At 46.4% G+C, this 27084-nt stretch overlaps 1 protein-coding gene across 1 annotated transcript in view; it reads right to left on the bottom strand.

Annotated features, from left to right (window-relative positions):
• The window catches only part of LOC139155495 (NACHT, LRR and PYD domains-containing protein 12-like), a 93560-nt gene that overhangs the window by 48768 nt on the left and 17708 nt on the right, over positions 1 to 27084 (bottom strand). The window contains exons 4-5 of the mRNA XM_070730643.1: positions 11473 to 11550; positions 10275 to 10445 (exon numbers count right to left, since the gene is read on the bottom strand). Coding sequence (XP_070586744.1) covers positions 10275 to 10445; positions 11473 to 11550 — 249 coding nt within the window. The remainder of the gene's footprint in view (positions 1 to 10274; positions 10446 to 11472; positions 11551 to 27084) is intronic.

The raw sequence follows: 27084 nt of genomic DNA, 5'->3' as shown, positions 1-27084 counted from the left end.
GGACATGTCCACCATAAATGAAAAAAGGTCCCATTTTTATTGTTACACCTCCAACAATTTGGTTTCAAATTTGGATATATTTTGGCTAGTCTGGCTGGTGCTAAATGCCATCTGTAGAACATTTTTTGGATATTTTCTTTATATGGAACCGATTTTGTTATTTTAACATTTTTCCACATTAATTCCCATTGTTCTAAATATATGTTATGTCCTACATTTTTGGCCCAACTAATCATGTTTCCTTTAACTATTTCCGTTTCCATTTTGTACTCAATTAAAAAGTTATATAGCCTGGTTATAAAAAAAATTTCCTGACCTAATATCAATTTATCTAATACACTATCCTTTTCCTGGATTCCATTATTCTTTTTGTCTTTATGCCACCTTACCTGAATTTGTGTGTATGGCCACCAATCAATAATAATATTTTGTTTTTCTAATTGTTGTCTTGTTTTAATATTTCCTTTCTCATCTAATATATGATTATAATTCACCAGTTTTTGAATTCGGAAAATATTTGGATGTGTAAGGGCATCCATACTGGAATACCATCTTGGAATTTTAACATTGTGTTCTCTTTTAATCTTTTTCCATGTTGCCATTATAAGGAGTCTCTAATTGTATGATTTTTAAAATATGTTGGGACTTTGGTTTTTTCATTCCAAAGGAATCCACACCACCCTTGTAAAATGTCATGTCCTTCTAAAGCTAATAGACTTTGATTTTTGATATCTATCCAATCTTTTATCCAAAGTAATGTTGATGTTTGATAATAGCTTTCAAAATCTGGAAGTCTGAATCCACCTTGTTTGACTTTATCTTGTAAATATTTAAATCTTACTCTCGGTTTTTTCCCTTCCCAATGAATTTAGAGATTGTGCTATTCAATTTTGTAAAGAAATTTTTATTTAATTTTACCGGGATGGTTTGAAATAAATAAAGAAATTTTGGTAGAATCGTCATTTTGATTGTGGAAATTCTCCCTGTAAGTGAGATGTGTAATTTATTCCATCTGATTAATTGTTCTTTGGGTTTTTAATTAATGTATCATAATTGTCTTTTTTGATTGTGCTACATCTTTTGGTTAGTGTTATGCCTAAATACTTTACTTTCTTTACAGTTTGAATTCCTAAATTTCTCTCTAATTCTTGGTCTTGTTCTGGTTTCATGTTTTTGGTTATGATTTTAGTTTTTTGTTTATTAATTTTTAGACCTGCCACCTCGCCATATTGTTTTATTTCTCTCATTAGATGCTCACCTGCTTCTATTGGGTCATCTATTATAAATACTAAATCGTCCGCGTAGGCCTTACTTTGAATTCTTGTTTTCTGGCCTTCAAACCTGTAATCTTTGAATTTGTTCTTATTTGGTTAGCATTGTTTCAATTGCTAATATATATAAGAGTGGAGATAGCGGACAACCTTGGCGTACCCCTTTCCAAATTTGGAATGATTCTGTTAGTTCACCATTAATTATAATTTTTGCAGATTGGGTATTGTATATTGTTTGTATCATTTGGATAATTTTGGGGTCAAATTTCATTTTTTGTATTAATTCCAATATGAATTCCCATCTCAAATTATCAAATGCTTTCTGGGCGTCTAAGAACATAAGGGCTAGTTGTCTTTCAGAGTGTATCTCATAGAATTCTAACACATCCAATATCGTTCTTATATTGTTTCTTATATATCTTCCTGGCAGAAATCCATTTTGATCATCATTTATCCATTTATTCATAATTGGTTTCATTCATCTACGTTAAGGAATGATATTGGTCTGTAATTTTGATTGTTTTGTTTTTTTGAGATAACCTTGGGTATTAGACTTACTAATGCCTGTGTCCATGTTGTCGGTATTATTCCCTGTTCTAGCACTTCATTAAATATAATTAATAATATTTCCCCTATTATTTCTTTTAGTTCTTTATAGAATTCCCCTGGTATCCCATCTGGGCCTGGTGTTTTTTTGTTTTTTTGTTTCACTATTGTTTTTTCCAATTCTATTAACATTATTTTCTTGTTTAGTATTGTTCTATCTACTTCTGATATCTGTTCTAATTTTACATTTCCTAAGTACAGTGGTACCTCATGATACGAACCCCTCGTCTTACGAACAACCCGAGATACGAACCCGGGGTTCAGAAATTTTTGCCTCTTCTTACGAACTTTTTCCTTCTTACGAACCCGCTGCCGCCACCACCGAACAGCCCTGCCGCCTGGCTGTCACCTTTTGAAACAGCCAGGGGGCTTCCCAGCGTCCTCCTGAACCCGAACGCCAAACCCGAACTTCCGGGTTCGGCATTCAGGAGGTCGCCGAGAAGCCCCCCGGCTGTTTCAAAAGGTGACAGCCGGGCGGCAGAGCTTCTCAGCGAAAGTTCGGGTTCGGGAGGCCGCTTTGAGTTTTTGGCTGGGGGGGAGGCAGGAGGTCCCGCCTGACACCCCCCACCCCTTCCCCCTCAGCCACAAACCCAAAGGTCCCCACCACACCACCCGCTGCAGGAGACTTAGCCTCCCGATCCTCCCCGCCCCTCACCCGTAGCCTCCCGATCCCTTTTGCCCGATGGGAAACGAAGCACTGGGGTGGGGGGTGTCCTGACAACTCCCACCCCAGTGCTTTGCCTCCCGCTGGGCAAGGGGCAGGGGCAGGGGCAAGGAGCGGGGGTGCCTCCTGCGGCGGAGACATTTGGGTTTTTGGCTGGGGGAAAGGCAGGAGGTCCGGCGCTTCGCCTGCCCTCCCAGCCAAAAGGCAAAGCCATGCAGTTCCACAGCTGCCGAAGGAGGCTTAACCCTGCCCCCCGTCTCACCCATCGCCTGTGGTCGGCAGAAGAGCGGGGGCAGGCAGGAGGCAGTTTTTGGCGGCTGTGGAGCTGCGCGGCTTTGCCTTTTGGCTGGGAGGCAGGTGAAGCGGTGGACCGCCTGCCTTTCCCCCAGCCACATTCGCCTTCCTCCACCGCCAGCGGCATCCAGCTCCTCCTCTTCTCGCTTTTTTCCAAGATGACAGCTGGGCGGCGGCACGGAGGATGGAGGCGGCGCCTGCTGCTTGCTCTCCTGGGGGCCCCCGCAAAGATCACCTTCGGGAGCTTCCCAGCCAGGTCCCTTCCATGGGGCGGTGGCTGTGGCTCCCCCCAGTTCTCCCACGGACCTCTTCCACGCACCCCCGCTGCCCCCAGCCTCCGCGCTGCCGCCCAGCTGTCATTTTGTAGAGAAGCGAGAAGAGGAGGAGAAGCTGGATGCTGGTGGTGGCGGAGGAAGGCGAATGCGGCCTGGAGGCTGGGAGGGAGGCGGAATATGGGAGGAGGAGGGAGGCAGCGTCCATGCTTTTCTTTCGGTGGAGGAGTTAATTGGCCAGAGAAAGGGATCAATGTAAAAGCGCCGCTGGGCTGGGAACATCTTTGGCCAATTAACTCCTCCGAAAGGAAAGCATGGACACTGCTTCCCTCCTCTTCCCGTATTCCACCCCCCTCCCAGCCTCCGGGCCGCCGCTCGGCTGTCATTTTGTAGAGAAGCGAGAAGCGGAGGAGGAGCTGGATGCTGGTGGTGGCAGAGGAAGGTGAATGCGGCCCAGAGGCTGGGAGGGAGGTGGAATACGGGGAGAGGAGGGAGGCAGCGTCCATGCTTTCCTTTCGGAGTAGTTAATTGGCCAAAGATGTTCCCAGCCCAGCGGTGCTTTTACATTGATACCTTTGTCTGGCCACTTAGCTCCTCCTCCAAAAGAAAAGCGTGGAGGGTGCCTCTCTCCTCCTCCCATATTCCGCCCCCCTCCCAGCCTCCGGGCTGCCGCTCGGCTGTCATTTTGTAGAGAAGCGAGAAGTGGAGGAGGAGCCACCTCCCTCCCAGCCTCGGGGCCATATTCGCCTTCCTCCGCCACCACCAGCATCCAGCTCCTCCTTTGCTTCTCGCTTCTCTACAAAATGACAGCTGAGCAGCAGCCCGGAGGCTGGGAGGGGGGCAGAATATGAGAGGAGGAGGGAGGCAGCCTCCACGCTTTCCTTTCGGAGGAGGAGCTAAGTGGCCAGAGAATATTTCCCATATTTCTCCTCCCTCCCAGCCTCCGGGCCGCCGCTCGGCTGTCATTTTGTATAGAAGCGAGAAGAGGAGGAAGAGCTGGATGCTGGTGGTGGCGGAGGAAGGCGAATGCGGCCCGGAGCCTCCCGAACCCCGAAATTTTGCCGAACATCCGGGTTCGGGAGGCTGCTGGGAAGCCCCCCAGCCCGGCTGTCAGCTTTTAAAACAGCCGGGGGGCTTCCCAGCAGCCTCCCAACGCCGAACCCGGAAGTTCGGGTTTGGCGTTCGGCGTTCGGGAGGTCGCTGAGAAGCCCCCGGGCTGTTTTAAAAGCTGACAGCCGGACGGCAGCGGTTTTTTGCGGGGTTTTCTTTTTGTTGTTGCATGGATTAATTGACTTTACATTGTTTCCTATGGGAAACAATGTTTCATCTTACGAACCTTTCATCTTACGCACCTCCCCATGGAACCAATTAGGTTCATAAGACGAGGTATGACTGTACATATTTAGTTGTTCTTCTTTTGTCTCTTCTTTTTGGTATAATTCAGTATAATATTTAACTGCAATATTCTTTTTCTTTTCCATTGTATATTGGTTATCTCCATTTTCATCTTCTAAGCTTTGTATATATCATTCTTCTTTTTTTAATTTGTATGCAAGCCATCTACCTGTTTTATTTACGTTTTTGAATTCCTGTTGTTTAGCTATCTTACGTTTAACAGCAATTTCATCTTATATTAGTAAATTAATATTGTGCTTTATTTTATCCCTTTCTTCTCTTAATTTCTCATTTTGAAGATCTTTTTGCATTTCTATTTCTAAATGTTTTAATCTATTTTTATATTCATTCAATTTTTTATCTTTAGATTTTTTTGGTTTTAGCTGAGTATGCTATTGTTTGCCCTCTTATATATGCTTTCGTGGTATCCCAGATATTCTGAATTGTAGTGTCATTGTTCCAATTGTCCTTAAATATATATATATAAGTTCTTGTTTAATGTAATTAATATAATTTTGTTCTTTTATCAATACTTGGTTTATGGACCATCTGTGGTGTTCTTTCCTTGGTTCTTTTATTTTTATTGATATTGGATTATGGTCCACCCATAAGTTTGGACCTATTTCAATGCCTTGAATGAGTTTCCCAATTTCTTTGTCTGCCCAAATCATGTCTATCCTTGATCAGGATTTCTGAGGTGGCAAAAGGTGTATGCTAAATCTTGCTCGTGTCTCTCCCTCCATATATCTGAAAGTCTATATTCTCTCATCATCTCAAGAAATTCAACTGGTAGGGTTTTCCTTTCCTTAGATTTTTTAAAAATTGTTTTGTAATCTTTTTGGATATCATATACCGCATTGTAATCTCCAATAATACATATATTTTCCCTTTCTATCTGTCTTACATGTTCTTCTAAATTTTATAAAATTCTTTCTGATTTGAATTTGTAGCATAAATTACTATTATGACTATTTCTTTGGTTCCTATTCTAATCTTTACACTTAGTATTCTTCCCTCTTTATCTGCGTAGATTTTTTCAGGTTGGAGTTTTTCCCTAATATATACCGTTATGCCCCTTCTTTTAGAATCTGTTAATGCTGTAAATAATTTACCTAATTTTTTATTTTCTAACAATTTACGGTCCTGATTTCTTATATGGACTTCTTGTGGGCATAATATATCTATATTTTGTTTTACTAGTTTGATCATTGTCTGGCTTTTTTTAATGGGTGAGTTCAATCCGTTGATATTTACTGAAAATAAATTAAGTGTTTTTGCCATATTTTTCTTCCTCCTCCCTGTCCGTCCCCCCGCCCCCCCTCCTCTACTGTCGCTTTGCCACCGCTCTTGTTATAATTCTTTCCTCCTTTTGCGTTTCCCCCTTTTTCTGTTCTCTCTCCATCCTCTTTTCCTCTATTTCTTCTTCCCGAGTTTGATGTTCTGTGTCTGGATTGTTGTCTCCTTCTTTTTCTAGGTGTTGTTTAATAAAATAATCAGCTTTTTCAAATGAGTCGATTTTAATTTTCCTCCCGTTCCAAATTATTAAAAGTCTTTCCGGGATTAACCATCGAAATGGTATTTCCCTTCTCATAAGTTTCACCGTTAGATAATGATAGTCTCTCCTTTTTTCCCTTATCCTTTTGGGTATCTGTTTGAGGACACTTATTTCTTTTTCTTGGTAGATTATTTTCTCATTTCTTGTTGTTTTATATATTTCATCTCTTATGGGTTTTTTTTGTAAATCGTACATGTACTTCTCTCGGTAGTCTGTGGTTTTTAGCATAGTTTGTCTGGATCCTGTATGTCTCATCAATATGATTTTTCACCTCCTCAATTTCAATTTGTGTGTTTTCACTTATTAGTTCTGCTATTTTATTAAATAAATCTTCATCTGCATTCTCCGGAATATTTTGGAAGCGGAGGAATTGTGCCGATTTCTCCATCTCTAGTATTGCAATCGAGGCCTCCAGCTCTTTATTGGCAGCTCTTAGTCTTCCCTCTGCTTCTCCTCTTTTATATTCTATTTTTCTTGTGTCTGTCTCTAATTTTTGAATTCTTTGTTCATGATTAATTATAATTTCTTGTATATTCTCCATTCGATTCTCTAAACCTTCAATTTTGTCTGAAATTTTTTCAAAGTTCTTATTTGTTTCTTCCTGGTTCTGTTTTATTGTTTCTTGCGTTGTTGATGCAGATTCCTGGCTCCGTACCATAAATTTCTGGATTAAGTTTAATGATGCTTGTATTGATCAAAGAGATGTTTTTCCACTGTCGCCATTTCTGTATTGGATTTTGTATTAACTATAGGAGGGGGTCCAGGTGTAGATTTCTTCTGGTATTTAGAAAAGTTAAAGACTTAACTTTCTGTCTAGAAGTTCTTAAAATTTTCCTATATTTATCTTGAAATTAGTCTATGAATGATATAATCAGTGGTTTTGACAAATTATGGAAGAAAATAGTTTGTTTTGGGAGATCAATCAATCTGACTTGTCAGGTTTTTCAGACTTATCACAGTTCTAAACTTATCATATATCAGTCAATAATTAATAAATAAATTTATAATGAATACCAACTTTAAAATTTCTAATTCTATATCTATATATATCTATCTTAATTAGTCATTAAATATATAGTAAATAAATCAGTAAATATCAGTAAATATATCAATAATCAGTAATAGTTAATAACAATAAATGATTTACTTCAAAATTATTTTTTCTTAATATGGCTAACTTAATATATATTATTATATTATATGGTATATAAATTAAAATTTGTTCAGGACATATATTATGTTCACTATAATCACTGTGTATATAATTAATCAGTTAACACCTTACTATTTTACTATCTTAATCACACAATTAATTTTCCCCTAGTTCAAGTCTCAGGGGGGGAAAACTCAGATTATAATTAAACAGAGGTAATATTGTCAATGCTTCTCTGAGGGGGGTCTTCCCAACTCCCTACAAGGAGGTACTCGTGTGCCCCCTCCTCAAGAAACCTTCCCTGGACCCAGCCGTACTCAAAAACTATTGCGGGCAAAGTTTTTCTTATTTTGAATGTTCCGGGTGGACTGGCAGCGGGATGGGGAGCGTTTGCGCCTGCGTACCCGACATTGAAAATCACCTTCACCGGCCTCCGCTGTGAGAACACCTGCCCTGCCTCTCCTGCAGCCCCCTCACTGACAGCCCAGGACAAAAGCGCTCTTGGTGAAGGGACTGCGAGAGAGGTGGGGTGGGTGTTCCCAAAGCACTCAGAGCGGCTAGCAGTCGGATGAGGAGGACGAGAGGCAAATCGGGCGAGCAGGCGTGGGGCAGCAGCGAGAAGCCAGGGGAGCGGCCCCTTCCGTGCCCTCGGAAAAGGGTGCACGGGGGTGTGTGTTTTGGGGTGCGTGTGCACACACGCGCACAGCTTAGAGGATACAGTGCCCATCAGTGGGGTTATTATTGTTGTTGTTGTTGTTGTTGTTGTTATGTTCTAACTTGGAACAACCACTAAATGAACTATTGTATATGAAAACTATTTTTATGATAAGAAACTCCTCATTGGCCTACAGCCTTGATTTTCCAAAGCTTCCAAAATTCATATCTAAAATATTAAACATTATGAGCAAAGAAAATCTACCTGGTGATAGAGGACTTAACTCTATACCAAACACTGTACAATTCACAGAAAAGTGGTCAAACACAATTTAGCCCTTATATTGTACCCTTAAGCATAAGCATCCTACTTACAGTATGTGCTACCTGCTTAATCACTCCTCATTTTGTCAAAGCTCACTTTCTAGGAATCCCTACATTTTGGTAAAGCACAAAATCTATCAACAAAAATGTTCCAAGGAAACTTCTTTTGCACACTGAAAGAAAACCAATCTCAAAAATATACTAGGCAAACATTAGTGAAAGTGAGAAAAAACAACAAACCATCAGAACCAGTATTGCAACCAGGGGCAACTGGATTTATTTCTAAAATGGAAATTTTAGAAATTTTCTATCAGGAAAATCAAAGGTACTGGTATATGTATTAGTAACATTACCCTTCCCTTAGGGCTTTTTGCATTGGCTGGGTATAAAAGCTTCCTCCATACACCAGAGTACGATGTACCTAAGCCACCATGGAACCCATGTACCTGCTGCCATCATATGTGTGTTGCCAAAAATGCAAGGGGCCATTTCTCCCTCCCCCCAATGCTCCAACCCAGTGCCTCAGGCGGGCAGAGGAGGTGGGCATCATCCCCACCGCTCAGAAAACATGACAATTCCAGGTGTAGGCCTCCGATCCCAGCCGGCCTCAAATGCTGTCAGCCGGCATGAAAAGAAGGACGGTTGGCAACTAAGATGGAGTGCGCCCAATGATCGGTACACTCCCAGGTGCTGGGTGCTGCTGCCACCAAAAACAAAAGTTGGATGGGGGGGTAGGCTAGCCCTTCTGTCTGCCCCCCCCCCCCGGAACAAGTGTTCTCTTTCAGACATCACTGGTAGTGATTCCGCATGAGGCAAAGCAAAACGCAACCACCGTCGGCCTAAGAATGCTGTCGGCTGGCCAGAAAAAGGAAGATGGCTGAGACTGAAATGGTGCGTGGCCGGTGAACGGTATGATCCTGGGCACTGGCTGCCGTTGCCATTGCCCCCCGCCCTCCAGCAAATCTGAATTGCCCCTAGCAATCATTATCAATCTCAGAGGCTCTGAAATGGTGCCATCATCTGCTTCTTCCTAGGTGCCATGAAGGAGAAAAGGCTCACCAATCTAGAAAAGACTTCCTTGCTTTTCCATAGCGTTCGTCTGTAAGGCAGAGAGCTTGGCATGAAAAAGAAGCATGGGTGGCGAGCAGGCCCTGATATAGGGTGCTAGACCCACCCACGCTTCCCAGAATGTCCGTGCAGCTGTCAGAATCCTCTGGGGTGCTCTTGCTGTTAGGCAGTGCAGAGTTGCTTCCCACCTTCAGCAAATGTCAGCCGGGCGTTAGTTTGCCCGGCCTCTCAATTGTCTTAATCTCTGTCAGGTAGCCTTTTTTCCCCATTTATTAAGTAGCTAATGGTTCTCTCTCTTTGCCAGTCTTCCCCTCCTAATTTCCCAAGTAGCTAAAGCTGCATTCTCTTCACAAACCTTTCTGAAGATGGTGCAGTGTTAGACATAGGTAGTGAATGTTTACTAAGAAACTGTTTCTGAAAAGGAAAGAGGAAATGCAGGGAGGTCCTGGGTGCAAAAAGTGAAAAGTTAGTGCTGGGAACTGAGAGTGTAAGTAGCTATGGGAATAAATGCTTACTGGCGCTGAGTCTTTCTGGGCATGCTGTGAAGTTCTGGGTATGTTTGCCACCATACAAGCATAGTCCACCCAAATAACAAAATGATTGCTGCAACTTTCAAATAAAAACTTGCCATAGAGTTTTTAAAAAATCAAAGTATCTTGAGAATTTACAAAGAATGACCAAATATATAATATGTAAAGTCCATCTCTAAACTTTTAACAATAGAATAGAATTATTTAATGGATATTGGCAAATTGCTTAATGATCGTTTATAAACTTCTGAGCTCAACTACTAGGAACACCCTCTCCCCACAATCTAATATCTTCCAGAAAAATATTATATTAAATTTATGTGGCCTTTCGATTATGATCACAGGTATAATTGTATCTTACAAAACAGTAATCTGGAAAGAGCCGAAGAGAATAAGGATAAATTTCACAACTGTAACTGTATTTTCATGGCTATTTTCTAGAGCTCAAGAGAAAGCATCAAATTGTGAAAGAAATACTGAACACTCACACTAATGTTTCTACTTTACAGTCTACATGTTGGAGCCCCTCACACAGCAATTCTGCTGCTCTGTCATCTATGTCCTTGGGGGCCAAGTGTAACATTTTCAATCTCTGGTTTTTCTTGAAGACTTCAGCAAGTTGCCTGCTGCAAGACTCTGTGAAGGACCATCCATTCAAACTGAAACAACAGCAATCACTCAGAAGAATTAAAATGATACCTTCTGATTGGTAGCATCACATATAAAAATAGATGATAAAGACAATAATAATTAAAAACAATTAAAAGCAATAGTTATGGACAGTTGGTCAAGAAGTTTTCAGAGTTTATATTCTCTTACATTCCATTTATTTTATTTTTGAGGCTGAGAAAAATCTTTTATGTGCCAGCACTAATGGCTGTTAGGCAGCAAGATACTAATGTAGATGCTTTCCCAGTCCAGTGACATGCAAGCTCCTGCAGACCCTTGAGAAGTTGTTGACCAATATTGTTCAATGCCAATGTAAATTTAGCCACAAGATTGATACTGGGAATCCAATTACAAGTGACAAATGCAAAGGAAAAAAACCAAGAAACCCAGTGATGGGAAGCATCACAGATTTGACAAATTTGTTCTCAGCATTTGCTCTCAAGGAGTGAGGTCACTAAATCAACTACACTGAGCTCCCACTCAATATGCAGCAGTGGCATTTTCCTTCTCAGCTTTGGCTCTTCTGCAGGGTTTTTTTGCCAAATATCTCAGATCTCCCACATTCTTCTTTACTAGGAGTTGCTGCTGGGTGCAATCAAGGCATCCTGGGGGCTTATTGGAACTGAATTTTAGATCCATTACAACTGGAATCATCTAAGCCAAGACTATCATCCTGGCCAAGAAACTTCACTTTCTCTCCATCCTCCTTATCAAAAGACATGACCAGTACATTTATAACAACTCTGAAGTCAATAATGGCATTTTAATGAATAAGATTGCCATGGTCAAAGCCAGTTTAGATCATCTAGTCCAGGGTGTCAAATTCCAGGCCTGTGGGCTGGAAGTGTCATATACTAGCCATGCCCACCCCTAGGGGGGGAAAGTTGCAATATGTCATGTGACAACTTAATGTTGCGAGTTTGACACCCCGATCTAGTCCATTAGTTACACACAAAACTATTATACATAGATTTCTGTATCAGTAACATTTAGGATAAAATTCATGCAATTTCTTACCGCAGTTCTCTTAGGTTTCTCAGTTTTGTCAGTGCTTTAAAGAAATCCTCCATATACCTTTCATCCAAATTCCATTCCCTAGAAGGAGAAAGATATTTTTGCTATCACTTTCCATTCAAGATTTTCCGTTCCGTAGTTTACAACTAGTGTTGGGCGAACTGAGCTTGCATAGTTTGGGTCCATGCTGAAATTTCCAGTATTCAGCATACTGAACCCAAACACGGACTTTTAAAAAAGTCCATGTTCAGGTTTGGCATTCGAACGAACACCATGATAGGCTAATCAACAGCCATGTTGTAAGCTGAAGCCATGCTGTATCCGGGCAGGAAAAGCAAGGACTGGCTGTGATTGGCCATGCGTCCTGCTTGCCAGTGATTGGCCAGCTGGACACATGGCTGTGATCACCTAGGCTGCATCTGGGGGTGGCTGCCACTGAAAGGGGACATATCCCAACTGTGCCATTGTCTTCCTGATTGGCCATGCATCCTGCTTGCCAGTGATTGCCAGCCGGACGCATGGCTGTGATTGGCTTGGTGGGACACCTGACCCTCCCTGTATAAAAAGCAGGTCCACACACTCTAGCACCATTAAACGAGCTCCACATTAGGAAGGGATAGTGCTGTTGCTGCTGCTGACAGGGAGAGATAGGTTTGGGGAGATTTCTAAGGGCAGATCACCTAGGCTGCAACTGGGGGTGGCTGCCACTGAAAGGGGACATATCTCAACTGTGACATTGTCTTTCTGAGGGCAGATCACCTAGCCATCCAAGACAAAAAAAGTGGAAAAAAAATTGTGGAGCCTGTCTCACTGCATCTGGGGGTGCCTGCCACTGAAAGGGGACATATCCCAACTGTGCCATTGTCTTCCTGAGGGCAGATCACCTAGCCATCCAAGACAAACAAAGTGAAGACTTTTGTGGTGCTTGTCTCACTGCATCTGGTGGCTGCCACTGAAAGGTGAACCAAACTTGCATAGTTGTGGTACATGCCAGATATATTTCACTACTGTTATCTATGCATTTATGTTTTCTGTGAAATACAGTGCCACTAGTGCTGTCTGCACATTTACGTTTTCTGTCAAATACAGGGCCACTTCCTTTATTTGTGCATTTACGTTTTCTGTCTAATAAAAGGCCTCTACTGCTGTCTGGGCATTTATTTTTGGGTCAAACACAGGGCCACTATAGATTGGGGAGATTTCTCAATGATAGAATTGTCCTTCTACAGGCAGATTATGTTGGGAAAGTTCTCGGAGCAGGGACAGCTCTAGGCATTCCAGAAATTAAGACAGGAGTGCCATTTTTACTTGGCTGCTACTGCTCTCTGGCAATTTAATTTTGGGTCAAACACAGGGCCATTTCCTTTATCTGCATTTCCTTTTTCTGTCTAATACAAGGCCACTATTGCTTTCTGGCAATTTAATTTTTACAGGGCATTTAATTTTTGAAGTCTAGGTTGACCTGAATGCCGCATCTTCTTCTGTTCCCAAATTTCGTGGGCCAGTGTCACTACAGGATTTTAACTATGAAGAAAGCTGTAAAAAAGGGACGTGGCCTTGGTGCTGCTGCTGCTTGTGGTGATGGAGATGGTGCTGCACGGGCAGGGAGAGGGTGTGTATCATCTACACCTCATATCCCTTCCTGTGGTACAAACAGGCGCCTGGGTTTGGGGCCTATATTGGCAGGTCCCAAAACTGCTTCCAGACTGGTGAGGCAAGAAGAAGTCAAGGCAGTTGTAGATAATATGGCACGCAGTGCTACCAGTTCCATGGGATTTCCTTCCACCCACTCCACCTCAGCCGTGAGTTCAGAGCTCTCCTTATCACCCCCTTCAAAGCAGCAAGACCGTCTCAGCCAGAAGCAGTGGAGTCTTTAATGCTCTTCAATGACACTTCTAACTGCGATGCCATGGGCCATCTACCTGCCCCATCCCCAGTTGCAGACCTTGGGCTTCCGGATGCCCAAGAGCTTCTGCTGGAGAATGAGGAGGTGTCCAGGGCATCATCGAGGAAGACCACTATGGATGATGATCATGAGACCCAGATCCCCGCTCCTGCAGCTTACCACAATGTTGAGGCTGAGACGGAGGGTAGGGGGGAGGAGTGGGTAGAAGAAGATGCCAGGGGTGATGACGAGGTACTAGATCCCACGTGGGCTGAAGGCCGGCAGAGTTCAGAGGAGGAAGAGGCTGTGGTGGTCCCACAGACCCAGGCAGCCAGAAGAAGAGGGAGAAGGGTGCAAACCCTTAGCGCTCAGTCTGCTAGTACTACTGCCCACTGTGGCCAAGGACCGAGCGCGCCACATGTGCCACAAAAAATCTCACCAGCATCGCATTTTCTCAAACAATTTAGAGATGACAAGACAAAGGTCATTTTCACACTCTGCCACCAGTCCCTGAAGCGAGGGAGAGGTGTTAATAATCTCAGCACCACCTGCATGACCAGGCACCTGAATACAAAACATGAGCTTTGGTGGCAGCAATACCTTCAAAGTATTCAAACCTCTGGGTCTTCCTCTTCTGCTATGACTGCCTCGGCCCCTGCCACTGCCTCCCCGACAACAAGGCCACATGTCTCTCCCCAAAGGGACAATGTAGGATGACCACCAACACCACCTCCACCAACAGAACACCACCACCACCATCATTAAGCCTGTCCATACTGTCCCAGGGAAGCTTTCAGCTGTCCATCCCTCAAACTTTGGAGAGAAAGCAGACATTCGGCCCATCTTACGCATGAGCACAGGTCCTTAATGCCAGCATTTTAAAGCTGCTGGCATTTTAAATGCTCCCCTACCACCTGGTCAAGACAGAAAGCTTCAAAAATTTTATGGAAGTGGCTGTCCCACAATAGACCATTCCCAGCCACTACTATTTTTCACACCAGGCCATCCCTGCCCTGTACCAAAATGTAGTGGAGAAAGTTAGGTGTGCACTGCGCAATGCTGTCAGTTCCCGCGTCCACACCACCACTGACACGTGGACCAGTAAACATGGCCAGGGCCAGTACATCTCTCTCACTGCCCACTGGGTGAATGTAATGGTGGCTGGGAATGAGGCGGGAAGCAATTTAGCACATATTCTTCTATCATCCAGGATTGCTGGACATCAGTCGGTGCCTCCTGTTGCCTCCTCATTCTACTCTGCATTCAGAAATTGTGACACTGTCAAGTGAAGTGCCAATGTGATTGGCTTATGACTGCCCCATTCATTCTGCCCTTGGTTTAGTTATTAAATGAAGAACAGGATGCATCAGGGTTTCCAGGGGAAGTTCCAGGGCAGAATGGGACAACTTGTTTCAGTCAACTCGACATAGTCAACTTGACATGGGACAGCTCATTATAGGACAATTTAACAATACTATTTGCTTACTTTAAAAATATTTTTTTAAAAAATATTGCCATTTGCATTTCATTTTGTCCCTCCTTTTGCATCCTTTCTTTAATGATTCCACCCCACCATTTCTTTGATATTTGTGTAACTCTTGTCCCAGCAAATTGCAACAACACCCATGGTGGTGAACCTCTATGGCACATGTGCCACAGGTGGCATGCAGATATATCTCAAAGGGTACATAAGGCATTGGCCTATGTCAATTCCGGTGCAAATGTACATGCTGGCCAGCTGATTTTTTGCCTTGGGGAAGGCTGTTTTCACTCTCCTGATGCTTCAGGGGGCTTCCCTTAAGCCTCTGGAGGGTGAAAAATGGCCCAATGAGCAGATTGGAAGTTTGGGGAAAAACAAACTTCTGTCTTACCCATTGGGCCATTTTTTGCACTCCAAAAGCTTCAGGGAAACTTCCTGAATAACAGCGATAACAGAAAGAGATATCAGCAACAGAATTAAGAAGAGCAGTGCAAGAACAAAAAATAATAATAAGACACAGGACTGGATGGTTTGCTGGGAGAAGTATATAATAGCCTGCATGAGAATTTTGAATTGATGTTACTGAAACTATATAATGATGTATTTAGAGAAAACTAAATTACTAGATTCCTGGAGAGAAGCCTATATATCTCTCATTCCAAAAGAAAGTACAGACCTCAAACAAATAAAAAAATATAGGCCAATCTCATTCTTGAACACAGATTATCAAAAATTTACCACTATAATTGCAAAAAGAGTGAAATTAATATTAAATCAGACCAAAATGTTTTTTTAACCTACAAAGCAAATTAGGAATAATATGAGGATGGTGTTAAATATTCTAGTATACAGTACTATGAAGCACATTCTGAAAAATTGGTGGCATTAATATTTTTGAATGCCCAGAAAGCATTCTCAATTCGTGGTTCTTGTTCCAACAAATTAAAGATATGAGATTTGGAGGGAAGTTTGAAAAAATGATAGCAGCAATATACATGATGCAAAAGGCAAGAGTGATAATTAATGGGAATAACACAGAGAAATTTGAAATAAATAAGGAAGTAAGACAGTAAGATGTCCAATGTCACTTCTGTTTTTTATCTTGACTTGAAGTGCTTATTAACCCAAATTAAGCATGTCTTACTAACTTGTTAGAATTCTTTGAGGGTGTAAATAAACACATAGATAAAGGGGACCAAGATATTGTATATCTTGACTTTCAAAAGACTTTTGACAAAGTCCCTCACCAAAGGCTCCTAAAAAACGCTGCTCAGCATGGAATTAGAGGATAGGTCTTGCCCTGGATTGGTAACTGGCTAAATTGTAAGATGCAAAGGCTGGCAATAAATGGGCAGTTCTCTGGATGGAAAGAAGTGAGAAGTGGCATACCCCAAGGTTCAGTTTTGGGACCTTTACTTTTTAATTTATTCATTAATTACCTGTATATAGAAGTAAATAATGTGGTTGCAAAATTTGCTGATGGCACTAAATTGTTCCGGGTAGTAAAAAGTGAAACTGATTGTCAGGAGCTCCAGAAAGATCTCTCAAAATTGAGTGAGTAGGCAACAAAGTGGCAAATGCATTTTAACCCAAACAAGTGTAAAGCTATGCATATTGGGACAAAGAACCCCAATTATACCTACGAACTGATGGTGACCAAGCTTTCTGAGACAACCCATGAAAGGAATCTTGGGGTTTTGGTAGACAGCTCAAAGAAGATGTCAACCCAGTGCACAGAAGCAGTAAAAAAAAAGCAAATTCCATGCTTGGCATGATTAGGAAAGGAATTGAAAATAGGTTGGGAAGTGTTGTATTGCCTCTATACAAATCGATGGTGAGACCACATTTGGAGTACTCTACACAGTTCTGGTCACTGCACCTCAAGAAGGATGTAATAGAACTGGGAAAGGTGCAAAAAAGGGCAACAAGAATGATCCAGGAAATGGAACACCTCTCTCATGAAACCAGGTTGCAACGCCATGGTCTCTTCAGCCTTGAAAGATTATGTTTAAGAGGTGACTAGATTGAAGTGTATCATGCATGGAATAGAAAGGTGGATAGAGGAAAAATTATTTTCTCCATCACACAATACTAGATGAGGGGGCACTCCCTAAAACTCATAGGTAAGAAAGTGAAGACAAAGGGAAATATTTCTTTACCCAGAGGGTCATTGGTTTATAGAATTCGCTTCCAGAAGATGTCGTGACAGCTGTCAGCCTGGATAGCTTCAAGGCAGGATTCGATAGATTCATGGATACCAAGTGTATCAGTGGTTATTGAAACAGATGTTCAAGTGCCGCCTCTATGTTGATGGAGGCAGGCAGGATTCCCTAGGGCAGCGTTTCCCAACCGGTGTGCCGCGGCACACTGGTGTGCCGCGAGACATGGCCAGGTGTGCCGCCAAGCTTCAGCTGGGCGGGGCGCTGCCGGTACTTCCGTCCTGGGGCTCCCGCTCGCAGCTGTCCCCCGCCTCCTGCTCGATGCCGCGGTTTTCGGCGCTTTCCTGCTGGGCCCCAAAGAAGGAAGGCAGGAAGAAGGAGAGCTCCGTTCTTCGCACCTTTTTCCCGCCTTCTTTCTTTGGGGCCCAGCAGGAGAGTGCCGAAAACCGCGGCATCGAGCAGGAGGCGGGGGACAGCTGCGAGCGGGAGCCCCAGGACGGAAGTACCGGCAGCGCCCCGCCCAGCTGGAGCTCCTCTGGCGTCGACGGCAAGTGTCCGATGGGAGCGGGGGGGGGGGGCCGCAGCGGCCGCAGGCAGTCGGGGGAGATAGCGGCGGCGAGAGGGATCGCTCTCTCTCTCTCTCTCTCGACGGCAAGTGTCCGATGGGAGCGGGGGGGGTGGCCGCAGCGGCCGCAGGCAGTCGGGGGAGATAGCGGCGGCGAGAGACATTGCTCTCTCTCTCTCTCGACGGCAAGTGTCCGATGGGAGCGGGGGGGGTGGCCGCAGCGGCCGCAGGCAGTCGGGGGAGATGGCGGCGGCGAGAGGGATCGCTCGTTCGCTCTCTCTCAGCTGACTGCAAGTGGGAGCCCTGACGGTGGCGGTTGGACGTGCTGCTGGACGTGGTACATGCTGGCGCTGCGTGCCTGGCATATACAATGTCCAGCACCATGTCCAGCTGCCGCCGTCAGGGCTCCCGCTTGCAGTCAGCTGAGAGAGAGAGAGAAAGAGAGACATATAAGAGGCAGAGAGAGAGAGAAAGAGAGACATAGCAAGAGAGGCAGAGAAAGAGAGACAGAGCAAGAAAGAGAGACAGCAAGAGAGGCAGAGAAAGAGAGAGAGAGAAAGAGAGAGAGAAAGAGAGACATAGCAAGAGAGGCAGAGAGAGAGAAAAAGAAAGAGACATAGCAAGAGAAAAGGAGAGACTTAGCAAGAGAGGCAGAGAGAGAGAGAAAGAGAAAGAAAGAGATACATAGCAAGAGAGACAGAGAGAGAAAGAGAGATAGCAAGAGAGGCAAAGAGAAAGAAAGAGACATATAGCAAGACAGTGAAAGAGAGAGAGAGAGCAAGAGAGAGAGAAAAAAGCAAGAAAGAGATAGCAAGAGAGACAGAGAGAGAGAGCAAGGGAGAGAGAAAGACATAGAGGAAGGGAAGGAGGGAGAGAGAAAGAGAGCAAAAAAGAGAGGAAGAAAGAAAGAAAGAGGGATGGAGAGAGAGAATGAAGGGAAGGAAGGAAAAGAGAGAAAGGGAGAAATAGAGCGAAAGGGAGGAAGAGAGAGGGTTTTTTTGTCCAAACTTTTCTTTAGCCCCCCCCCCCCTTTCAGTGTTTTCCAGGATTTTGAAAATACGAATAATGTGCCGCGGCTCAAAAAAGGTTGGGAAACACTGCCCTAGGGGAACCATTTGTTGCGGGGGTCAAGAGAAAGGGTTTTGCCTTCTCTTTCTGTTCAAGATCTCCATGTAAAATTGCTGGGCCACTGTGTGACACAGAATGCTGGACTCGATGGGCTTTCGCCTGATTCAGCATTGCTCTTCTTATGTTCTTACCTTCTTAAGCATTATATATAAAAGGACTTAAGATAAATAGTGTTGGGCGAACTGAACCTGCAAAGTTTGGGTTCGTGTTGAACTTTGCACGGCACGCCGTACCCAAACTTTTTTAAAAGTTTGGGTAAAGTTTGGGTTCAGGGTCGGCGTTCGACCAAATGCCGCAAAACGCCGCTGCCCGGAAGAAGAGTGGGGAATCCCATCATGGGATTTCCCACCTCCTTTTGCTTGCCGCACTGCAAGCAAAAGGAGGTGGGAAATCCCACGAGGGGATTCCAGGGGCAGGGCTTTGATGTCACGGAAAGGAAAGGGGAGGAAAGGGGAGGAGAAAGGAAGGAAGGAAATGGAAGGAAAGGAAAGGAGGAGAGGGGAGGAAAGGAAGGAAGAGAGAGAGAGAGAAGGAAGGAAGGAAGGAAGGAAGGAAGGAAGGAAGGAAGGAAGGAAAAACTTATGACCACAATTGAGCCCAAAATTTGGTTGCTAAGCAAGAGCATTCTGAGATTCATCACATTTTGCTCAATCCATGACATTCCCTAGGTCTAACAGTGATGTGCAAGCTAGGGAAGTACATCTGAAGGGATATATAATATTCTAATGTACAGAGGTTATGGTTAAATGTGTGGCAGAAAGTGGACTCAGATTAGGTTTTTCCTACTGCAGTAAATGAGGTTCAATGTGTATAATTTTAGAAGAGCTCTCTCTCTTTCTCTCTTTCTCTCTCTCTCTGTGTACATATAGTAGATAATGTATATTTTTGAGTGCAAAAGTTTAATATATATGTACACTTATGGCATATATACAGTACATATAGGATTAAATAGTATATTTTGGATGTTCAGTAATAGTAAGTATCTTGTGTCTCTTTGAGGCAAGGAGAGACCAGGCATCCTAACCCAAATCCTTGATATGAGTGATGTCAAGTTGACCACCTTTAAGCCACCCCCCCGGTCACATGACCTTTAAGCCACCCCCGGTCATATGCTCATCAAGCCACTCCTACTCAGTCACATGGTTGACAAGCCACCCCCCACCCAATCACATGACCATCAAGCCATGCCTACAAAATAAGCCACGCCCATGGTCTGGTAGTAAAAAATTTGTGGCCCTTCACTGAGAATATGGTATAATGGCAGGATTGGATTTTGTTTTGGAGAGAAAAAAGTAAAAAAATAATGAAGTAGAAAATTAATAGATAGAAAACTAAAACATTCGTAAACAACTTAACTGAAACCCAAAAGAAAGAACTAGAGAAAGATCTGGAACTGCAAATTGAAAAAAGATCAAATATTTAGGAATTTGGCTTAATCTAAGATGTTTCTCAATAAAAGACGATAATTATAAAAACTGATACAACAAATGAAGAAAGATTTAGAGATTTGATGGAAATTACGGTTAACATTATTATATTGGATAATAGTGATTAAAAAGAATATACTGCCAAAATTATTGTATTTATTTCAAACAGTCCAGATAATATTAGGAAACTTTTTGAGGAGCTAAATAAAATAAATGAATAAAATCCTATCTAACAAAAAAAATTATTTGGCAGAATTAGAAAGCATGGATAAATTGACAGCGCCGGACTCACCCGGCAGGCAGGCTTTGCTGGAGGGACCGGGAGACACCGGACCCTCATGGCGGCCGCCATCTTGGATCCCGAGCGAAGTCTCGCGAGGCGAGACTTCGCTCGGGATTTCGGGCCTGCATTGGCCTGGCTGCTGATTGGTCCGGGCGGGGCCTGCCTGCCCTATATAAGGGCGGGCAGGCCCGAGGCTCAGCCTTCTTGCCCGGACTGCAGCCCCGAGCAGACACTTGTTTGTTTGCTCGTGGCAGCCATTTTGAGTGCGACCTCGTGTGCGGCCGCCATTTTGAGTGGCCAGAGTCGGGCGAGGAGGCCTTTGGAGGCGTTTTTGACAGGAGAGGAGCAGTACTCAGCGGAGCCAGCATCGGCTGGTCTCCGCTCTGGTTTGGAGCCTTAGTCGCCCCGGTGGTCGGGGGTCTTGGGGGGGCTCCCCCTTGGTGGCAGGGGTACCTGGGAGGGTGCGGCCCTGTCGATAAAGGGCCTAGGTGTCTGGCGGTGGGCAGTGAGGCCTTGTTGCCACCGCTGTTGTGGGAGGAGGTGTGACTTCCTAGGTCTGCATTGGTGAGGCCTGCTGCAAAGGTAGGCCTTGCCTTGTGTGTGCAGGCTCTTTTGGGGGTTGTTCCCTTTCCCCCTTCTGTAAAAATAAGATTAACTGAATTGGCACATGGCCCCTAAAAAGAGGCCAGCCCAGGCCCTTCCGGCCCAACCTGTGGTGCGGCCCAGGAGGGCTGCCAGGCCTTCTGCCCGGGCTCGGGCTGCGGCAGAGGCGCCCCCGGGGGTGGTCCCGGTGGCAGAGGGGGTGGGATTTATGCCCCCAGTCCCTCAAAATGAGGTGTCTCCTTCTCTCTCCTGGGCCAGGGTCCTGGAGCGGCTCGATGAACTGGAGCGGTGGAGGTCGGGAGCAGGCCCGGAGGGGCTTCCCATGGCTGCCTCCGCTGCATGGGGTTCTGACCCCGAAGATGATCTTGCCCAGGAGGGGCAGGTGGCCTACACCGCGCAGCTGGCCCACCCCGGGCAGAGGGCCCATACCGGGCAGACGGCCCAGTCCGGGCAGACGGCCCAGTCGGGGCAGTGGTCATCATTCCAAGGCCCAGCCAGGATGGGGCCCCCGTGGATGTCTTCCACCCCTTATGGGGCAGGTGAGGTTGCACCACACACTAGCACTGCATCGCTCCTTCCTGTGCAGGGTCCTGGGTTTGTCCCGCCTGCATTGGGGAGTGGCAATAGCTTCCTTGGGGCTTCTGCAGGCACATGTGGGCAGGTTTGGTCCCCACCGGCTCCGCTGGTGGGGGTGCCGGGGGTATCTTTTCCACCTGGGGCAGGGGTGGGGGGTTGGATCCCTCCCCCGCCGGCCATTATGCCACCGCCCCCTTTGGTGTACCCACCGGGGCTTGGAGTCTTGGGGACGGGGGCCACCACGGTGTGGGACCCGTTTGCTAGCATCAGGCCTGGGGCCATCCCTTGTGGGTTGCCCTCGACGCCATTGAGCTGTCATCTCCACCCATCGGTGAAGGAAGCGATCTGGCGGGGGGAATATGTGGACCTTTTCTCCCTTTTAAATAGGGAGGTCCCCAAGCAGGACAAGGAGGTAGTGCCTGGGGAGAAGGTGAAAAAGACGAAGGTCACAAAGTGTTTCAGCTCTTGGCTGTACGCTTTTTTGACCTTCGCCTCGGTAGTGATTCAGAGGCAGCCGGGCAGGGCCGCTGCTTTTCTGAAATACATTGATATAATAGCGCGGGCCCACTTTGAGTATGGGGGTACGATCTGGAGGCATTATGATAAGGGGTTTAGGATGCGTATCGCCCTTGACCCCCACTTGCCCTGGGATATGGTGGTCCCGGACCTTTGGTTCCGGGCCACTCATATGTCTGGTAAGGAGGGATGTGAAAGGACCGACAGCGGTCACTTTATGGAGGAGGAGCCCACGACTCCCGCGCCGGCCAAGGCCGCGGCAGGGAGGGCGGATAAGGGTGCCTCCCCGGCGTGCCACGAGTTCGCTGCAAAGGGGGCGTGTTTTCGTCCCTTTTGCAGGTTTAGGCATGCATGTGGGATGTGTGGGGGGAACCACTCCTCAGCCGTGTGTCCCCGCTCCAAGAAGGGGGCGGAAAAGAAGGGCGGGGGTTCCCCAAGGCCTCCCCCACCTGCTGGGGGTAAAGGGGCCCAGTCCAATCAATTTGCAAGTGCTTGAGGGTTGGTTGGGTGACTACCACCCTCGCTCGAGAGCGGCCGCTCTCTTGCTAGGTTTTTCAAAGGGATTCAGGATCCCTTATATGGGTGTTAGGAGGGCCTTCATGGCAGACAACCTTAGGTCGGTTGTCGGTCATGAGGACATTGTTAGGGAGAAGATTCGGAAGGAGGTGGCCGAGAGCAGGGTCCTCGGGCCCTTCCCAGAGCCGCCCTTCCCGAATCTTCGTGTGTCTCCTTTAGGTGTGGTCCCCAAAAAGGCGAGTGGTGAATTTAGGTTGATTCACCATTTGTCTTTTCCTAAAGGGGAGTCAGTGAATGATTTCATTCCTGACGAGCTTTGTTCAGTCCGGTACGCATCCTTTGATGCAGCCGTGACTATGGTTAGGAAGTGTGGGGTAGGAGCCCTTATGGGTAAATGCGACATTAAGTCGGCATTCCGGCTCCTCCCCATACATCCAGACGACTTTGAACTGTTGGGCTTCCATTTCGAAGGTGGTTATTACGTGGACAGGGCTTTGCCTATGGGTTGTTCTGTCTCATGCTCTCTTTTTGAGAGCTTCAGCACCTTTTTGGAATGGGCACTCAGGAGGCACAGTGGTCTGGGTTCGGTCGTTCACTACCTTGATGACTTCTTGTTGGCGGGGCCTGCGCATTCGGAGCAATGTTTAGCTCTAATGCGGGACTTCGATGCCCTTTGTGCTCAGTTAGGGGTGCCTTTAGCCCCTGAGAAGACCGAAGGCCCCGCCACCAGGATTACCTTCCTGGGTATTGAATTGGACTCAGAGGAGCAATCTTCCAGATTGCCCCTAGAGAAGTTGCTCAAGATTAGACGAAAGCTCGATGAGGTGCTGGACTGCCGGAAGGTTACCCTACGGCAGCTTCAGGAATTGGCAGGCATTCTTAATTTTGCATGTCGGGTAGTTGTTCCTGGTAGGGCTTTTTCCAGGAGGTTGTACGACGCGATGAAGGGGCTCCGTTTGCCCCATCATCGTACCCGCCTCTGCGCTGGGGTCAGGGCTGACCTCGGTGTGTGGCGGGATTTTTTGGTCAGGTTTAATGGTTTGTCTTTCTGGAGGCACGAGCTTCTCTTGGAAGCTGAGTTGCAGCTCTGTTCTGATGCCGCGGGGACTTGCGGTTTCGGGGTAGTGTTAGGTGACCAGTGGTGCTGGTCGGCGTGGCCTCCGGAATGGAGTGCCTCTTCATTGGTTAAGGACCTTACGTTCTTAGAGCTCTTCCCCTTAATAGTGGCCTTAGAGCTTTGGGGAGAGCAGTTTAGGGACAAGACTGTGCACTTTTGGTGTGACAACCTAGCGGTTGTCCATGTGGTGAATGCCCTGTCCTCTAAGAGCGACAGGGTCATGCGGCTTATCCGCCATTTTGTGCACAGGTCCTTGTCCCTAAACGCGTTGTTTTTGGCTAGGCATGTCCCCGGGTTGGATAACGGGGTCGCTGATGCCTTGTCCCGTGGTCAGTTGTCCAGGTTTCGGACCCTGGCCCCGTGGGCCCGAGAGTTGCCAGAAGTGTTCCCCGGCCACCTCTGGAGTCTGGGGGGGATCCAGAGTGGTGGAGAGACGAGGCATCCCGGGCGATCTCCTTGTCTGTAGCGCCCGGCACCCTCAGGGCATACCAGCGTGCAGGTAAGGAGCTTGGGGATTTCAGGCAGGGCAGGGGTTACCAGCTTTCGTGGCCCATCCCTGTTGAGCACCTGGTCGAGTTTTGCGTCCAGCTTAGGCAGCGTGGCCTGTCGGTTAGGACGATCCGGTCCAGGTTAGCCGGCCTCGCCTTCCTGTCCAAGGCGGGGGGGTTTGTGGATTTTTCGGGTGATTTTCGCATCCGGAAGATGCTGGAGGGCTGGCTGAGGGAGCAAGCGGGGGCCCCTGGTGACACTCGTCGGGCCCTGACGGTGGAGCAGCTGTCTTTACTTAATGGGGTTTTTGACAGTCTGTGCGCCTCATTGTACGAGGCCCGTCTTTTTAGGGCGGCGGCTTGTGTCATGTTTTTTGGGGCCCTCAGGGTCAGCGAGGCCATGGCTTCGTCTCAGGCTGACACTTCGCTCCGAGCCCTCCAGTATGCTGATCTGGCCTTTAGACAAGGGGGGGTGTCCCTTGTATTACGGCAGTCTAAGACAGATCAGCTGCACAGAGGGGTTACCATCCAGCTTGGTGCGACCGCGGACCAATCGGTGTGTCCGGTGGCCGCCCTACAGCTTTACTGTAGCTTACGGGGGTCGGGGCAAGGGTACCTGTTTAGACATTGGGACGGTGCCCCTCTGACCCGTTACCAATTTTGGGTGCTAGTGTCCAGGGCAATGGCCCGGGTAGGTATGGATCCCGCCGGTTATGGAACGCATTCGTTCCGTATCGGCGCCGCCACTAGCGCGGCACTTTCTGGTTTCCCGGCCCATCGGATTCGGGAGATCGGCCGCTGGCGGTCAGCGGCATATTTGGGTTATGTTAGGCCCACTGAGGATCCTAGGCAGGGCTTAGGCTAGGTAACCTCTCTGTGTGTGTCCTCTTGCAGGTCACCAGGCTAACATGAAACCGACGGCGCTGCTGTGTGGCCACAGCATGATATTTTGGGCCGGCCGCTCAGCAGCCAGGAGTGCCATCGGGACCCAGCTGTCCCTGGGGCAGTGGGTCAAGGTTGCCTGGATGGGCCGGAGAGGTATGCGGTGGGAGGGTCTCCTACCGGCGTTGCTGGGCGCTCAGCATTCCGTGGCTGCGCCTGGCGGTATGGTGGGGGCGGCTCCTCGGGGTCGTGCCCAGGTGGGTTTGGGTGGGCAGCGTCCTGTGGCCGCACCCAGGTGGCTGGTATTGCACTTAGGAGGCAATGACCTGTGCATGCTGGGAGGCCTGGCGCTGATCATCCAGGCACGCGAAGACCTGCGAAGGCTTCGTGAGGTGTGGCCCACCACGCAAGTGGTGTGGTCAGAGATCCTACCTAGGATCGTGTGGAGGGACGCCTCTTCCCTTAGGGCCATTCACCGGGCAAGACGTAGAGTGAATAGGGCCCTAGGCAAAACAGTTAGGGAACTAGGTGGGGTTGTAGTGGCCCATCCCCTCATCACAATAGACCGGCCATGGCTTTACCGGGCCGACGGCGTTCACCTGTCAGAACAGGGGAACGCCATTTTCTTACAGGACCTGCAGCGGTCTCTGCGTGAGCTGGCGCAGATAGAGGGGGGAGTCGGGGGGCCAAGATAGAGATCTGACCCCCGCTCCGTGGCAGGTTAGGGGCGGAAAATTGGGGTGGTTTAGCAACCGCGCGTTCTCCCTTGGGCATCTTTGGGGATGATTGACAGGTTCTCCGCAAGCTCATGGAGGGAGTGTCTGCCTGAGCAGCTGGGGGGAACCTGTCTTTGGGTCCTGCACCTTTAATTCCCGGGTTCCGGGTAGCCGGTGGGACCCCCCTCATGCTAAGCATGGCAGGGTCGCAGGTGATGGACTGCTCCCTCACCTGGACTTGCATCGAGATACGCCCATGAGTTGCCCAGGAAGTTTTTTGTCATACGTCATTTCCGCCCCGGAAGTATTTGTTTGACCCTGCAGGTCCATTTCCGGGTCATAGTTGATTATGCTAATATATGCAAATGTAATGAATAAATTATGCAGATTTATGTTAATAAAAATGACCCAATTTAAATCCAGCTCTTGTGTCCGTGTCGTTACTCCGTCTCTCCAGCAAATGAAAGCATTATAAGATAACAGAAGCAGAGGTGATTTAGACACTTGGAAATCCAAAATGGGAACTTTATCATCAAGTGATGGAGTTACTATGGATTAGGGAGAGAATAAAATTAGATAATGAAAGGGTGCTAATGATTGAAGGACATGATTTACAGGCAGGCTGCCATGCCTTTTTATGGGACAAGCATAAAAAGACACATTTAAACTTCTATCAACACCAAATAAGAGAAGGGCTAATATGGATATGGGGAAAAGTTAAAAAGAAATATTATACAAAATTGCCAAATTGGGTTTTACCAACGAAGGCAACTATATATACAAATACATTAGATAAAAAAAGATGATGATATAAATAATTGTTAAATAGGCAGAGCAGGGGTAGGTTCCTTACCTTTTTCCACCAGTGCACTAGAACTCACAAGCAGTTATGGAGGGCTGAGGAAAAAAACATCAGTGCATCTCTTTGGGCAGCATTGCACATAATCAAGTCATGTCAGCATTTGGTGTTACAAGAAGGATTGGCATTCAGACTGGCTCATGGAGTCTCTGATGCTTGGATCCTGAACTTTGACGATTCAACCTCCAATTAAAGTTATGGGTTCTTTGAACGTTCTACAGATTAACTCCTTTCTTAGTTATTTGATTTTGTTAGCTCAAAATTTGCAACTTGGAAATAGACTTCTTCAAACCTGTAATTGTGTGGCTTTCTGTTTTGAATCATCTTGTCAGGACAGTCACAGGTGGGAGGAATAAAATAAGGAAGAAATGGTCTCATTGGGAGCTGTAGTGAGCACAGTCTGAGCACAACATGA

The sequence above is a fragment of the Erythrolamprus reginae genome, unplaced genomic scaffold, assembly GCF_031021105.1.
Source record: "Erythrolamprus reginae isolate rEryReg1 unplaced genomic scaffold, rEryReg1.hap1 H_23, whole genome shotgun sequence".
NCBI lineage: Eukaryota > Metazoa > Chordata > Lepidosauria > Squamata > Dipsadidae > Erythrolamprus > Erythrolamprus reginae.
This window is presented reverse-complemented; position numbering and strand designations above follow the sequence as displayed.